This window comes from Lates calcarifer, linkage group LG7_1 (assembly GCF_001640805.2).
Source record: "Lates calcarifer isolate ASB-BC8 linkage group LG7_1, TLL_Latcal_v3, whole genome shotgun sequence".
Lineage (NCBI taxonomy): Eukaryota > Metazoa > Chordata > Actinopteri > Centropomidae > Lates > Lates calcarifer.
Genome location: NC_066839.1, coordinates 6,642,164 through 6,660,584, shown reverse-complemented (window position 1 = coordinate 6,660,584; position 18,421 = coordinate 6,642,164). Strand labels below are relative to the sequence as shown.

Below are 18,421 nucleotides of genomic sequence, written 5' to 3'. Positions count from 1 at the left end.
TGCAAAAAGATGATGGTGAATTTGACCTTTGATCCACCCTCCCTTATGGGGGATTCCCTTTTTGGGATCAGTGAAGTATTAAATTATTAGTGTTTCCAAAAATCAGTAGCAAATGCTAGCTTCTGTTATATAATAGGCAGCATATTTTGGGGAAAAAAGTTTTAAGGCTTCTCAGAAACATTTGTCCATCAAACCTTGTATATTCCAGTTTTTAATATCTGTGAGACTCATACTTTATGTTTCTTCTGCTGACCTTGTTTGGCCCCACAGAGGAAAGCCGACCTAAGCATTCAGCTGAGCCCGAGGCTTGTTCTGACAGTGGGTGGGAGGTGGGTGGTCTGTCAGCACATTTATTCCTAGGAGCCCACTGCTCTGTTCTAGCAACTCAACCAGCTCATTGTCCTCTGCTTGCTTGGACCCTGTTAACAAAGACTTCTGTTAGTTTCACTTGTAAGGGTCTTGCTCTGCTTCCATTTTTTTTTTTTTTACTACAAGCCAAATCTGATTTTGCTTCCTATGGCCAGTGTAATATCTCCAGGTTTGGGTTAGGTATTTTGATTTTCAGACAAACTCTTTGCAGACTGTTACTTAAAACTGGTGAGTTAATCTGATGAAGCTGCTTTTGATTAATACTGTCTCCCCTAAAACACATTTGCATTGTGCTTGACTTTGGCACTGCACATGCATTCCTGAATCCACTTCATTGTCAATTTATGTGAATGACTAGCCAGATATTGATGTAGTTATTTTAGTGGCTACAGTGTGTGGTATAATAGTAAAACATAATTATATTTTTACAATGTAAATGTCCCCTGTTAATTGATAAGCCAAGGAGTACCCATAATTTTGTTGTATACTTGATGTACAATGACAATAAAGGTTTTCAATTCAGTTCAGTTCAGTTAAGCCAATGAGTAACTGGCCATTTTGTATGTGCAACAGACATAGTGGGTGAAATTCATCATTGAAAAAGCATAAATAAAAACACCCCAGACTTCAGTGCAAACACAGAACAGGTTATTTCTGAGTAAGACATCATACCTCTAGTATTATAGTCTGTCATTATGTTCTCTTCACTTACACAAAACCCTTCAGTGAGTTGGCTTTCTAAGATGTGTAATTGTATAACTGGTATGAGCTCTAATATGAAGTGAGACAAAATGACTCACTACTTAAAAGTTTAACTGTTGTGGCTTATTCCATAAAACCACAACATTCCTGGTCTGATTCCGGCCAGGGATCTTTGTGGAATCCCCAGCCCACCCACCCACCCGTGTCTCCAGTGTGTATCACAACTCTGGATCACGTTTATTTCGAAATTTCCACACTGTTACTTCATTACTTCACTACTACTCATCAATTTAATATTTCATTATAAATGAACAAAATATACCTGTTCTCCCATAAATTATACATTTTAAATTGCAGGTTTTTATATGACCTGGTGTACTTTTAGCCTGATGTCATAAGCCTCTGTTAAACACAGCTTAGTTTCTCCATCAGTCTGAAATCCCATTGAAGAAACTTTTGAAGTTATAGTGGAGCCACTGTGGAGCTAATTTCCAGGTGGCCTACATAAAATTATTGGCAGGCTGCTGCATAACCAACAGCTGAATAAATATAAGTCTACACTCTAGAAAATGCAGCATGGGAAATGTAGAAAGGTACCAAATGAAATGCAAGGGGACTAAGGTTGATTAGGGGGAAGGGAATAAAAAATGATTACAACACTTAATCTCAATTTAACTGCTGGAGATCCTTGACCAGCTCAGATTAATAATATCCAATAGTGTAAGCATATCTTAGGGACTGTGATGGTGTCCCTTAATCACTCTCTAAGTTTCATGAACAGTTTCATATTAGGTTGTTGTTAAATATGCCACTGAATTGCAGTCTTTATAAAGTGTTTATGCATTTTACATAAGCATGATGTCACTGTAAGTAGACTATTACAGTGCCATGCACAGTACAGGTACAGCTTAATGATTGTGTTTGTGACTTCACTCTTACTAGAGGTAAATGACTGGTTCCCAGGGTATTAGCCAAAGCCATCACTGACATGGTGTGGTTTTTTCCTGGTGTATCTAATGCAGAAATTCCATCTGTTTCATGACAGACACGCTTATGATGTTCGTTATAGATTCAACAGCTGTTCATCAACTGAAAGTGGTCAGAGACCTTGGGAGCATTCTATTCTATTCTGCTCTATTGTATTCTTCTCTGTCATACCTTATTTTAGTACTCTATTTTAATGTTTTGTAGGTTCTCTGACCACAAATGTACTAATGGGAAAACTGGGTTTTCTGTGGTTTCCCTGATTTACATACTGATTCAGAGCAAAGCACTGACCAGGAGATTTTTTCTCATGGCCCTTTTTACTTCTTTGCTGATGTGTGTGTGTGTGCATGTGTGTATTTGCTGAGGCAGCAGGTCTCGGTACTAGTGGCCAGTTTACAGCACTAGCTGATGATGCATGGAGGAATCAGAGCTCCAATAATGAGCGGAATCAGCCTTTAACATGGTAATGTGTCATTTAGGGCCTATCCATTTAGCTAACGACTTGCTTCCTTTTGAAACCTATTAGCAGTAATGGTAAATAGCAGCTCCCCTTTCAACTTGAATCTGATCTATTCAGTTTCCCTCCTCTGTTCTTTTTTTTGACACTCTCCACTCTCTTCTCTTCTCTTCTCTTCTCTTCTCTCCAAAACCCAAAGAAAACCAATTCTCCAACATGTATGACAAAAAAAGCAGCCAGTTTGCCAATTTTAGAGGAACCACGAAACATTTGGTATTTTGCTTTAAAACAGATTAACATGATTATTCGATCATCAGAATACATTACTGATTAATTTTCTGTTCTGTCTTCTCCTCTCTTTTACTTGTAGTTTTTGCACTGGTATTTTTTCTACTCTGTTCTTTCCCATGTCTTCCTTTCTTTATTTTATCCTCATCTCACTTGTTTGTCTATTGACACGTTCTCCTCCTCTGCTTTTTGTCTTTCCTCTATCACCTCCCTATCCACATCCTCTCCACATTTTCTCCTCTCCTCTCCTCTTCTCGCCTCTCCTCTCCTCCTCCTCCTCTTCCTCTCTTGCCCATAGGGGCTCATTCATAACATGTACCCATTACCCACCGAGCTATTAGGTTTGCTAACAGTGAGATCCATTGGGTGAAAATCAATGTCTATCCAGGGAGCAGTTTGTCTGTAGCGCCACTGTAATGAATGCTATATACTCCCTCACACACAGCTCTCTCGTTCTCGTTCACACACACTTGCACAAAAACACACACATACAGGTGCAGACTGAGCATTGGTGTAACAGATAGTTTTGTCAACCATACATCTAACCTTCAGTGAAAACAAACACACCGCAACATGAGTGAGCAGTGTAGTCAGACTTTTCCTCTCTCTGCAACTATTTCCCCTTACGGCTCTCACATAGTCAACTCATCAACTCAAACTTAAAGGACTGAATACTTTCATAAAGCACTGTAGACACACATACAGTGTCTATTAAGCTCTCAAATTCTCTGTAATGGACTCTGTATTGTCAAACACAAATTTCAGCTTTGCGCAGTCTAACCTGAACTTTTCCCATGCCAGAGCAGTTAGTGGTAGCTGGAGGCCAGCTAATAGCAGATGTGTAGCCATCAGTGCTGGTCAAAACGGATGAGTCAGCAACCTGTAGTTCAGCTCTGTCAAAATCCATAGCCATCATTTATTGCTGTGTGTGAGAATCTTTTAACTCCAGTGAGTTCAGCTCCATTTCACTCATTTGATTCTGAGTTTCATACATTTAGATAGGGCCATGGCTATAAGATCAGTAAACATATTGAAAATTACACATATTGGAAATAATATGCAACTTTAAGAAGAGATATAGAAGCCTGTTGCCACTCTTTAGAGGATATGGTACAGTGGTTCCCAAACTGGGGTAGAGGCTCCCTCTGGGGGACTTTTGTCACTGAAGGCATTTCATACCTACCTATTTTATTAATTGTTACATTCCAGAAATTGCCGGGAGGCAGCTATCAAAGACAGTCAAAATTTGAACATATCAGAATATACTCCGAATATACTATTGCCTGTTCAAAACAAACCAGATGGTATCAGACTTTCTGTATGATTCTCTGCTGTAGCTATACCATAGCTGACCCTGGCCTCTGACCTCCCTGTGAGAGGGCAGAAGAGCAGGAACACGGTCTCATGTGGCTAGAACACATTTCTGTGACCAAGACATGCACTAGCAGATAGATTGTTCCGTTGTCCTACTCATCAGTCAGTCCGTCAAGCTTTATTTGCACAATGTCTTTGAAGTATCATGGTTCTGTAGTCCTGTATTGCAATACGAGATTGTGGATGTTCGTATTGCAGTTAGTCTTGCTTTCAGAATCATTACACCCTAAATCATTACAACTTCTTAAGAGATGTTTTGACTCTCATAAAAGTTAATCAAATACCTGTTTCACAAGTGTCATGCTTGGACCCCTTGGGGTCCCCATGTTTTCTGTCAGTAGATCATATACAAACCCTGTATGTGAACTAGGTCTAAACATCTGTTTTGTATTTTTGTTAGCGTGTAATGATTTCCAGCTTTCAGATTTTTGGCTGTCTGCTGTCAACAGACTATAAAACTGTTAGAACTAATCTTAAAATTGGAGCAGTACAGCCAACTACAGCGTGTCTCTCCTAACAGAAAGACTAATTGCAACAACTCTAGCTTCCATCAATTTGATGGCTAGCTTGCCATATTTTCTTCACTGCTGTGAAGAAGTTGGTCTCCAGAGAAGACAACTGAGATTAATTTTGTGTCCACGTATGGCAAGTATTACTCATGACTACTGGCTGTTCTTTTTGTACATATTTTGTTGATTGGTCCCCACTGATTCACCCACTCAAGTCTTAAGCCAATTGCGCACTGTTTCCTGTCTCTCGTAGTGTCATTCATAAGTCAACTGAATGGATAATAGAGGAAAGGAGAAAAAGCCCACGCGATGAGGGAGGAAATTACGGGGAAAATGAGAAGAGAATAGGAAAGGTAAAAGAATAAGAGAGATGCACAGAAGGAGATGAATGATATTAATGTTGTACCCTGTGTGTTCGGTTGTGATCTCTGTGGTAACCACTTCTTCCTGGAAACTCATGCATGTCCATCTGGATTTCCAATTACCCACAATCCCTTGTGTCCCCACCAGCCGCGTCTGGAGAATGATGTTATTTCCTGACTTGACAGATACAAAACGCACTCAACACTCTCAAGGCAGACCTGCACATTCCTAATATACATCTACATAAACACATGGATGGTATATCATCACACAGTCAGACTCTCCACCTTGTCTCTCTCGTTCACATTATCTTCTTAGAACATTTTTATAACTTACTTATGTTTAGTGTAGTTATAAGTGTAATCTCCAACAGTGGCTTTGAAAACACAATCAGATCATGGATACTTTAGGGCAAAAACTATTAGGTGACATTACTTAAAAGAATTATTCAAAATAAAATTGAAAACAGTTACCTTGAGGCCAGCTGGCAGCAGTTTGGACAGAAAATATCCAATAGCCGTTCTTTTTTTAAAAAACAGACTATTACTTCACCCATCTGTAGGTTTGACTTTTGACTTCAGTGCCAAAACTGCCTTTAAACCACATTTGTTAAATTGAATTGCCACTGTGAGGGTATACAGCAATTCCTGTCATTACCATTTTTTAGGTATATGTTGGTGTTGTGCCACATACGTTGGGAAAGCTTCAGGCCACACACATGCTCTAAAAGCCTGAACCATCACTTAACCATGATTTTATCTCCTGGGAACACTTTTGACATTAAGTAAGAGCAGTCAGCAGTAGAAGGAGGAGCAACTGCTGATGATTAATCTTCCTGAGATTTGATTCTATGCTATTCTATTCTATACTTTTTGATTCTATATTGTTTTTAGGTTGTGAGAAGAATGTAGTGGTTGCAGCTATGAGAGGAGAAGATTAGATCCTCTACCAGTGATAAATTTCTCTTGGGCCAGAGGTCAAGCTGCTCTCTCCTGTAAATCTACTCACTGGCATGTTTTCATTACCAACACCAACATATCCCCTAGAGAGTGTGTGTATACGTGTGCGTATATATGGGGGTGTGTGTAGTGGCCTTGGCTGCGGCCTGGAGTGTAAGTACTAACCAAGGCTAGCACAGATGAATTCCTACTTAAATCATATACAGCCACACATACACACACACACAGATAAACATGCAATTATGTCTCTGAGGTGCTTGTGGATGATTTAACAAAGTCCTCATCACTGCCTGATCAGGTGTGGACTGACTGTGTGTGTGTGTGTGTGTGTGTGTGTATATATATGTGGCAGAGAATAGAGAGAGAGAGAGTGAGAGCAGTTGGTCCACTGCAGGATAGATTTACTGCTGGCTGGTCTGAGCTCAGCTAAATCACTTCAACCACTTATCCAGGAGTTATTGCACATAAACATTCTCTCTGTCTGAACCTCTTCCCTTTTATTTTTTTAATTTTTCAAAGTTTTTACACAGTGAAAAGAACTTCACATTTCCTACATCACTGATTATTCCTCCATACAAAGGGCTGACACAGTTGAAATTAGGAATACAATTAGTTGATGTAATTTACACAATATAAGTTGCTCTGTTTTTAATTTACAAGGTTTTGATTTCTCAATCCATTTGTGACGAGATTCATGACTGTTTGCTTGGGCTTCGTAGTTAGTTTAATTTGAAAATAAATTTCTGTAAAGTCTATTTACATATATACTTGCCTGTTGTTACTGGGTAATCAGGAACAGGGATACCATACATTCAAAAACACAACCCACTTATATATGCCAAAAATTGCTAGGTATTGGCATATTTAAAAAGAAAATATGCACAAAAGGGTATTTGTATTTGCCATTGACTTTTTGTTTAACTCCTTTCCCAAGCAGCAATTGACATAACAACAGTAATTAGGCACATCAGGCCTGCCAGGCTATGGTGTGTCTTCTTAATGTGTATCTGTCTTCGTCTTCCTTTTGTATTTGATGTCAGAATGAGAACTTGTGGATTTATACTTTGTGCAACATCTTTGGTACCTTTAGTGCCCACAGTACTATAGAAAAACAAGTTTTAGATTTTCAGATTTTTGTCATCGACTTGTTAATGAAATATCAAGTTCCTGTGACATCCCTGTGCTAACCAAAATAGCCATTATACTAACTGCCTGATGCTACTGTGTTGATTTGTGACAGTTAATTATGTATACTTAACTAAAACTAATGCAGTCTTGCAGTTGTTTCCAGGGTTCTCATTTCAACCCAGCTGGCTACATCATTATATGGCCAAGAGTTTTTTTTAACTGACTCACAGGATTAGTGGTAATTGCCTAACAACAATTGCCAAGCTGACAAAGTTGATATTGCTGGCCAAAAATGAAAAGCCTGTTTTTTTTTTGTTTTTTTTTAACATCTCTCTTTAAAGTGAGGACACATTGTTTCAGATATTACTTTCAAATTTGAGGGGCAATTCTACCACTGTTATTTTGGTAAACTGTATAGGAGTCATTTTACAGTGCAAGGTTTGACTATTACAAGGGGAGCAGGACTTGGCAAACAGATGGCTAGCAAATGGAGGGTTTGATGGTGAAGTACTTTTTACTACAGAATGTAAAGGGAATGTCATGTTGGTGTCTTATGTTCCTGCAGTTTAAGAGCATATAGTGTATGTAACATTCCAGTCTGCTAAATTAATTTGAGTGGTGAGAATCAGGGGGCCTCCTGGGAGACAGTGGTTTAGCCCCCCCCCCCTCCGTATGGGCTTAGTATGGGGCATAGTAATCAGTGTGACCTGCAACAGATGAGGTCAGGTCATTGACTGTGTGTGTGTGTCTGTCTGTCTGTGTGTGTCTATGTCTGTAAGTAGGGGATTAACTGTCTATAACTTTGTGGTTTTCCTGTTTAGACTGAGTTTATGACCGTCTGGAAGAGGACAACATTTGCAAAGATCAACTGTACAGACAAACACAGACAGACAGACAACACACACATGCACCCACCCAAACGTTTTTAAGCCCACGTTTTTCCCTCTTCCCTGTGATAAGTGTGTGGCCATTTGGAAAAGGATGGTTAATGTTCTGAAATTGGATGCAATTGCAAACAGAAACTTGACGTGCAAAAGCATGTGGGTGTTATTTTTAAAGAACATATACAGCAGTAATATGAATGTACAATAATTGGTAGAACGTAAGTTCTTACATTGACAGAACTAATTATAGTAATCATCATGCCTTAAGATGAAAATGATTAGAATCAAATCTGAGTTGGTGTTGCTTGTAGCTTGAAGTTAATATAACAATAACAAATAATAATGACATTTAATCATAAGCTCTTTGCTGTTGTCAGTATTGTTACTGCAATTTAAGAAAGAAAAGGATATCTTGTCATGCTGGGTGAAACTCCATGGAATGAAATTTAATTGATAGAGAGACAAAGGAAGTGAGATGGGGGCGATGTCCTGACCCTTCTGATCTGCCCACCATCTCTTCCCTTTATTTGCTTTGTATAATAAGTCATTCATTGCTCTCTTTCAAGGCAGGTTGACTGACTGTCTGTTTGCATTTTGCTTCATTTCTAAGGGGAACACTCACTCCCGGGGCAGGAAGTCCTAGTGAGAGCAGGATGTTGACTTAGTGTTCGTTTCAGCTTTCCATGAAACCCCTGGAGGTCGACAGAAGACCGGCCAACAGATATAAAGCCTGAGATACAGGCAGGAAAACAAAAGTTTAGATGAATGTACATTTATTAACTCTTATCGCACCAGACAAGTAATAACAGGAAACCTGAAAGTAGACATTTATTTACAGCAATCTCGTGGAAGGATAATATTGAGGAAAATAGAAGGGTAAGACAGAACGATTAATGAAGATGATAATAAGATGAAGAGAGTGATTACCTGATATTTATTGTGTTCCTCATCTTTGCCTTTAGTTTATACAATAATGCAGCTAATGACACTCATTCACTGAAATTAGTTTGGAAATTAATTTATCCACTGTGACACTTCCAGGAGACAGTGACACTTACACATAAATAGGCTTTTTAGTGTCTTTAACTACACATTCCCAAAATGCAAGAATCATAGTAACACAGTATCAGTGCTGAGGCTATAATGGTAAATTGTTGTAAAATAGCCATAAAACCAGAGTTTCTACCTGTATCAGCCTGTCCACATCATTTTCTTAGCATGATATTAAATCTCTGAAAATGTTCAAACCTATAGATAAAAGCCTTCAGCAATTTTCAAAGCACTTCTGAAGCCTAGCTGAGGGCAACAATTCGCTGAACACCTTTTTTATGGCCAAAAGTCTTTAGATGTAATATGAGTTAGCAACAATAACAATGCATGCAATATCTTTGGAGACTAAATGACCGGTTGCTCTGGTCTGTCCTTGAGTTTTTATTGAGCCGTGCTAGTGGCAAGGCTCTAGAAACCATAGTGTTCGTCGGTCCATCACTTTGGTCCAGACTGAAATATCTCTTATAACTGGATTGTACAGAATTTTATACAAACACTCATGGTTGAAACTTTATTACAATTTTGATCCCTTGACTTTACCTAAGTTCAACCATAGCCATTGTGGATGAATGGTAAAAAAGACACAGTTTTAGCACCAGTTAGAAAGTGTCTAGCTCAGATGATATTTTCATAAACGTTTCTAACAGAGATGTAGACTGACAGAAACAGAGAGGCAGTCAATATCCAGCAAAGATAATTTGCCAAGTATTAGAAAAGTCATTCATATATCCAACATGTCAGTACAAACTATGTTACCATAGAAACAACACGCAGCAACCATGGAACACTGACAGCCTTGTGTGTGTGCTACTATTAAACACTAGCAGCCAGGATGGGTCGACAGCCATAAATCCATAAATAAATAACAAAATAAATGTTACACCTGGATGCTGAGAACAACCTTGGGTGATCTAAAATGTTAAACCTCAATGTCTTGATAAAACTAACTGGGTGCCTCACTATCATGATTTAATTATATAGATACATAGATTTTTCTCATGATGAAATTATGATCTAATCAAGTAAACAGGTATTAACAATTTTTTCAGTAAGATCTTGAACTGTTGTGGTGATGTCATGTTAATGATTCAGCTCTTTATTGGGCGGTTGGTTTGTTGTCCTTAAGCTCTATGTGCGCTGTGCTATCTTTGTGTTATCTCAGTATCTTGAGATAATTGTCCTGTTATCTCAAGCCAGCAAATTATTTTTTACTTGTTCTTTTACCATTGCCGAGTTACATCTCAGGCAGCCATCGCGGCCACCATCAGTTACCAAATTAAGTCGTGGTGTTGAGAAAACATATTTTTTTCTTTATCAGATTTTTACAAGAAAACAAAGTTTGATAGATCAAGATAACAAATTAATTGTATTCTGATCCCAAGAATAATGATAATAATAAAATAGAAATGCTAAATTAATAAAATTGCAACCTCAGCCTCTATATCTGTGCTTGGGGAAGTTGGCTCATGTTCTCATACTTATATTATCCCAAAATACAAAACTTAATTTCTTTATAATGGTATATTTGTGGTGATTGCTCCATTACTGTCGCCTTGGTGAGAAACAAGCATTGTGAGCTTGATACAATGTAGTGTTTTTTTTTCCTGAAGGAGATGCACTGTAGGTTGAATCGTGATATATTACTGTGGTCATGATCAGACAAGGGCATTTCAGTCAGTGTCAGTTAACAAGTAGCAGTGATCTCAAATGGACAATACTGTGTTTTTATTGTCAGAAGAAGTTTGATGTATGCATATAAGATAATTAAGTTGTGATACAGAAAGTGTGGGAGAAGACATAACCATAGATTTAACCAGTAAAAGGACAATTTGAAGGTATTTATCATAACTTCAGACATGTATTGAGTTCCTCAGTCCTTGTTAAATTGTTAATATCCCATTTCCTGGATTGTCTCGGTTGTGACTCAGGCATAGAGGAGAAAACATATTTCAGGTGTTCAGAGCACATCTGAACTAACAAAGCAGATTAGTTTTCTTGGAGAGACCCTTACAAAGGTGGAGATGAATCCAGGACTGATTAGAGTTTATGTTATTTCTTGCTGTAAAACTGATTCTATCAGATGTGGTGTATTAGGCTAGAAATTAATTTGTGTGGGGTGTGTTAGTTAGTTAGTGTTCTGTACATATACATTTATGTCTGGATGGTAAATTAATTGTCCATAACATATTTGTGAATGTATATGTTTGCATGTATTTAAATGGGGTAATCCTGTGTGTATGTCTTAGTGTGTTGCATGTGTTCTGTACTTCTGTATGTAGATATATGTAGGTATAGGTTCCATGTTTTTTTGAGTGAGTGTGTGTATGTGTGAGTGTGAGTGAGTGTGTGTACACAGGATTATCGCAGTCTCATCCCTCATTCCTCTCCTGGCCCTGACCCTTTTAAACAACACTCTATCTTTCTCTGGGAATCCCTCCATCCATCTCTCGCTCTCCATCAATCTTTCTATCTTTTTCTCCATACATATCTCTCTCTCACCCCCCAACTATTCAGGATGGAGGGAGAGATAGAGAGAGATACAGAGAGAGATGATCCTGTCTTTTTCAACCTCCTTCTTATTCCATCAAGCATACATCTAGCCTCAAAACTCAACAATAACACATCCATCACACACACACACACAAGCACATACACACGCAGCAGGGCAAGCAGTGCAGAGTCATCTTCTACCATGACAGTAAAAGCAAATAAAGTTTTATTCATAATGTAATAGAAACCTTTTATACAATAAAACAAATTCGCTGTCATCCTGAGCTTGATGGAAATTCAGTCAATGTGAATGTTTTCTCCTTAAATATAGATTTTTAACTTCCATATTGATGTCTTATCATCCTTATTACCACATTGATGAGTAGCATGCTTCATTATCTTCAATTTGTAAACACTAGATCGTTGTGTGTTGGTGCATGCATTACTAGTGATGCACATGGAGGTGCAGGACGTCAGAGGTTCACTTTCAAAATGTAATAAGAACAACTGAAAGCATGTTTTTTTTAAATAATAACTCCCTGAACTGGGTTCCAATTAAAATCAGGCACACTGTATGTGATTTAATGTTGATGTCGTTTAGTTTCTCCTCTCTACAGTGCAACATTTTTAAAAAAGATATTTGCAAGGTGCTGTGGGTAAACAAACACTTAACACAGTGAGAATATGGATTTGATGTTGATGAGGATTTGACATGTCACATGAACACAGATGGGGGAGGGTCACTGGTGAAGCCTAGTCGATTTTAGTTATATAGCCCAATATCAAAATCAAATTTGCTCCTTGGGCGCTTGACAATCTGTACAGCTTACAAGACCCTCCTGAGACGGTAGAAGGGAAAAACCAGGACAAATAAGAGTTTACTTTGACCAGTAAATACATAAATGAAATGTCCGTTTTCAATATGTATTTGGTTTTTAAGCAGCTTCCAGCCATCATATAGATTGACCAGCTTTATTAGGGATACTGCCTTGTGATCAGTGTTACAACTCATTTGGCAATGACATTGCCCAGCTCTCAGTTGGTGTACTTATACATTTTGACAGTATTATAATTTGGAGCCTGCATTGCAGTGGATCCTCTGAGACATCTGGTTAACAGAGCATAGACAGGGGATAGAGAGGCCAAAAGACAGACAGACCGACAGATAGACAGGTTACCATGGTTATCAGAGCAGAGAGAAAAGAATGGAAGATGATGAACCTGAGTAGATGTGTGTGTGTGTGTGTGTGTGTGGCAGCCACAGAGCTGTAGGCAGACAGTCACTGTGTCCTTGTCGTTCAATGAGTCTGAAATCTGATCAGTCTTTAGCTGGTCCTCTCCATTTCTCTGTTGTTAACTCAGTGTATTGTTTAACATAAAAGGCAAGAGAAAAAAATGTTATCATAGCAGCCAAAGTCAGAGTCCTACACATCATCACATTCTCTCAAGAAATAACGTGGACGTTTAATAGAAGTTGCTATGACACTGATTCAGATAGGTCTGGTGCTTTGTTCATTGATGGCCTGGTTGGAGAAACAACCGAGCCAATCAGAGCTTTGTAGGCAGTTTTAAGAACAAGGAGGTCATCTTACTAAATTGTAGCTGTGACTGATAGAGCTATTCAAGTTGTTGTAAGTCAGCATTAATAACTCTTAAATATTTCTTCGACTAACACGACAAACATTCAGTTAACTGTTCCTAGCAAAATGACTTCAGTGGGACTGCTGTACTTGTAATGATGAGGACAAAACAAAACTAAGACTCTGCAGCCATGCTGGCAGCTCTGAGACTGAGTTTAGGCACAGCAGTGCTTTGAGCAAAATGCTAATGTACAAGAGGGCTTCAAAAAGTTTTGGTTTAAGTTATGATGTCTATTTTTGCGTTGCAACATGCATTTAAGGGTTCACGTTAGAACATGTTATGATGTGTTGGTACAAGAATGTACCAGTGCATTGAGATCAAAATCCCTGCATATGATTTTTAGCTATGTACTTTTTCCATGAAATTTCTGAAGCCCCCTCCCATGTATACCAACATGCTTACAATGACAATGCTTACATGCTGATTTTAAGCAAGTATAATGTTTATCATGTTAGCATGCTAACATTTGCTAATTAGCACTAAACATGGGTACAGCTGAGGCTAGGATGCCATTAGTTTTTCAAGTATGCGGCCATTAACTAAAATAATAGTACAGTACAGTAATAGAAACTAAAATTTTGACCTTGAGATAATGTCACAATGGTCCAATGGTTGCTGAGACATTTTACTTAAAAACAAAAATGTCAACCAAAAAGTGAGGGGATTACCAAAGTAAATAGATGTCATCCTGTGAGGACCATGAAGGTCTGCAGTCAGAATAGTTGAGTTATTTCGATCTTGACAAAAGCAGTGGGCTCACAGACCAACTTAAATTGCCATTGCTAGAGCCACATCACTAGTGTGATTAAATACTCCCCCATCCACATGTACAAAGGCAAATATGAACACAATGTCAGAATGAAGACTGTAGTGAAATGAAATGGCAAATCAGTGTGATGATTAGGCTATATGCGACTGGATGTGTAGGAAGATTTACATAGTTTGGTAACTCTGTATTTTCATATGCAGCATAAGATGATTTAATCAGCTGCTTCTTCTTGGATTAAGAGAATGCAGTGGTCTCTTATAAAAGAGGCGAAATACATGTTAAATTGGTAAAGGAATAGGAATAGTGTTATGTGAGCATGCAAGGATTTAATGCTACACCAAACTTTCCCAGCTATATTGGAAGAGATGGCACTGAAGCAAACCAAAATGTGTGGTTAAAGTTGAAACAAATGAAGTTCCTGTTTGAATCCCTTATGATACTCTGTAACTCAGACACGCGGAACTGATGGGAAGCTTAAGGTATTAGCTGTCTCAAATCAAGGTAAAATGACACTATTAAAGATTGCACAGTCTCCCACACACATTTGTATCTGGTTGGAGACTCTTCCAGGTTGTGGATCAAAACCTGGGAATAAGCAGGATGTTGGCTTGATTTCCTGGCAGAAGCGACAGGCAGTAGTTATAAATGGTGTGGAGAAGAAGGACCATGAAAAATATGTTCATCAAAGCAGCTGTTTTGATTTACTGTTTTGAAGCCTTAACTAAGATAATTTTTATACTGCAGTCTGGTTGCAGGATTTCCTGTGTTGGCAGCATGACATCAAGATGTTTGCTCTTCTAATAGGTGCTTGGTTGGAGAGATCTGGTAGGCATTGGTATACGGTATGGTATTAGTTCTGCATGCTGTTATTCTCTTTTAGCAATTTATCCTTTGCCTGTTGCCACTGTTCAGACTGGGACTTAATGAACAAAAGAGTGCAGTGAAAAGAGTTGAACCTGCTCTCCACTGACTGGATTCTTTGAGAGGGTGGCCAAATATCAGACTTAAAATCTTGAGGCAGCCAGAAACTGTCACAATGAAAAGATGGGACTGAAAAGACATTGATAGAACATGCATAAAAGCAACTTTTATTATCATGTTCAAGCTGAGGGACTGATTTTTTTTAGTTAGACCTTTTTATTTTAAGATAGGAGGAAAAGGATTGTGGTTACTGTGGTATTTCTTTGACCAGACTTGTCTGTGCCTATTGTAATTGCTGTTTTTGATGGATGAATTGATTATGTGACACATAAACAGAAACCTCCAATAAATACATGGATTTTACATATATTCTGAGATTGGATCCTATATTTAGAGGTGTCTAATTTACTTAAATGTAAGATTCAAGGTTCAAAATAATGCGCTAAATTAGGTTAAAAGCTCCACAGGGCTGCAGAACTAGCACTTTAAATTTCAAAAATAAGAATTAATACTAGGCTTTAGTTGCTGGGCTGTATGGTGAATCAGTAATAGGTATAATGATACAAGTATCAGTACTACAGCTTATGTAATTACACTGTGAAAACTCTCAGAATGTTCATCTGGGAGTCAATGTTTTCTATTACAAAAACTTTGTGTTATGGAAGTCTGGGCTCCCTCAGTGGCGTATGTTCTCAGATATCATTTCTGAGAGGTCTGGAAGCCTGTGCGTGTTTGACTCCATGTGTGTATAATATGTTGTGAGTGTGTGTGTGAGAATGTGTACACATGTTTGAGAAAGAGACTTTGGGTGTCTCAGATGTTCTTCATAGTCCATCAGTGTTGACATCTGGCCAAACAGCTGGACTCATCTTGACACACACACACACCCAAACACACAGACACACACATGGACTGTCCACACTTTCACAAGTGCTTCTCTGTGTTCTTTCTTACACTTTTTCTCCCCTTCCATCTCATCTTCCCTTCGTTCTGTTTCCTTTGTTTAGAGTTATTGTACATTTATATGTATCTGTGTTTATGTTTATGTTTATGCGTAACTGCACCTGTTGTTTAACTGTGTTGACCTTAAACCAGAACTGGGATATCTGATGTAACACAGTACATTCATGTGTTTGTCTGAGTGTTCTCCAGACAGGAAATGTGAACCATGTGTATGTTGAGCATTAAAGTACTTAAATTCTACAAGCTTGTCATCCACTCTGAGACTAATGTTCTTTTACTGTGGGAACAACACAGAGACGCCTATAAACTGAAAAAAAAAAAGACAAAAACAAAAACACCATACTGTGTGCAGTCTCATGGTGCATTTGTGTGGTGATGAAATGTAGATGTAAATAGTGATCAGTTTGTTTGGAGCTCTCTGTCTCCCAAGGCAATCAGTTAGCTTTTTTTCCTCTTTGGATAACACAGGGTTCTTGGCTTGTTGGTTGTTAGCAGTAACACATATTACAACATGTGCACATACTGTAGAAGTGATTGAGCAATGTGATACATGACAAAATGATCTACATCTTAATTATTTTCATATGGTTCCTATTTCCAACTTTTACCTGCTTACAGGATGTCTCAGACTTCTGTGATGGTAAACTGAATATCTTTTTTTTAGCATTAAATAGACCAAATGATAACAAAACTTTGCCAGCTGATAAATGTGACAGCAATTATAGAGCATATTTTATTTTCTTAGGATGGCAGGGGCAGTGGTTCATCCATTTACTACCAGCAATGGCTGGATTGTACTCTCCTCGGTTGTTGTCACATGGCTCCAAAAGTTTATTATAACAGACTTTTCTGATGGAGATTTTGTCCCTGTCCACCCATAAGGGAGGAAACCAACATCACGTGTGCATTGTATTGATGGCTTCCCAAAATTTCCTGGAAAAAATCTGTGTACTTGGGAGTGTTTTCCATAATTTATGTTCTTCCCAAGTTTACATTCTATGGCTCCAGCAGTGAAAAATAGCAAATGAAAAAAATTGCTTGCACAACATAATGTAAATGAACAGTCCTTTGATATAGTAGCATTACATTGCCCAAAGTGTGCACAGTTGAAAGCTGGCCAAAAATGTTCTCTGTGTGCCTTTTTTATCCAAAGATAAACGGCTCTTGCTATCTGTTAGGGGTAAATGATGTTAACTGCATTAGACTGTACCGAAAATACACCCAGATTAACTAACTTGGATGGTATAAAACACCTGCCCTCCCCCTCATGTTCCAAGCTAATTACTCATAACCTCAGTACAACAGACATAGAAGCGTTAGCTGGCTTACTGGGAACGAGGCTACACAGGGAAAGTGACACAATTTTAATGATTTGAAATACAAAACCTGTATGCAAAGCAGGATGTGCTAGATATTCCTAATAACCCCCACTGTAGCATGTTGGCAATTTAACACATTTTTTTTGCTTTGAAGAAAAAAAGCCAGCCTGACCTCATTTGAACCGCTTTGAACAGACTTGAAACTGCCATTAGTGACGATCTGACTGTACTTGGTGCATTATGATGTGCATTGATGTAAATTTTTGTATGGACCTCTTTGAGATGTAATGTTATGCAATGGGGCGGCTGTGGCTCAGGAGGTAGAGCGGGTTGCCCACTAATTGTAAGGTCAGCGGTACGATCCCCAGCTTCTCCAGTCCGTGCCGGAGTATCCTTGGGCAAAATACTGAACCTCACATTGCCCCCAATATATCATCAGTGTGTGAATGGGTGTGGATGTGTTAGAACGCTTTGTGCATAGAGCAAGCGCTGTATGAATGTGTGTGTGAATGGGTGAATGTGACGCGTAGTGGCCGATACTACTAGAAAAAGCGCTATATAAGTACAAGTCCATTTACCATTTACCAATGGATTCAAAAGAATTATCTTACGTTTTTGGAAATGTTGTTTGCTTTCAAACTCACAGTTAAATAAAAAGACAGATATCAACTTCATATGTGTATGTCAAACATAAACAAGTGTTTTTTTCCATAAATAACAACCCTTTTAGCATTCTTTTTGTTTATTCCAGAGAGAAAAGCTGCAGCGTCTGTATGTCTAGCAGATGCCAGTAGTATTGCATACAGCTGGTTATGTTTCATCATCTATTTCTGATAAGTCCCTGTGTTTTTTTTCTTCCCAGGACTGTTTCCAGCTGTTTTGAACCTGGCGTCCATGGCAGATATAACAGCTAATGCTACATGTGGTTCAATGGGTCCAGAGATGTTTTGTAAGCTGGTGGAACATGTACCAGGCCAGCCTGTTAGAAACCCTCAGTGTCGAATCTGCAACCAAAGGAGCACAAAACCATTTGGTAAGAAAGATTCATACACATACACACACACAAGAATTATATCATGATGATTACAGTAATTAATCATGCTAGATTAGTTAATTAGAGCCGGATTGGCCAGATGTTAACCAATCATTTTGTCTGAAGTGATAATTAGCGAATGAACTGAGGAATCAATCGCAACATGACAGGATGACAATACAGAATTAGCCTGTGATCATAATTCAAATAACCAA

At 38.4% G+C, this 18,421-nt stretch overlaps 1 protein-coding gene across 1 annotated transcript in view; it reads left to right on the top strand.

The window, feature by feature from the left end:
* Window positions 1–18,421, top strand: part of lama2 (laminin, alpha 2) — a 180,227-nt gene that overhangs the window by 12,619 nt on the left and 149,187 nt on the right. Inside the window, 1 exon segment of the mRNA XM_051071796.1 lies at window positions 18,036–18,206. Coding sequence (XP_050927753.1) covers window positions 18,036–18,206 — 171 coding nt within the window.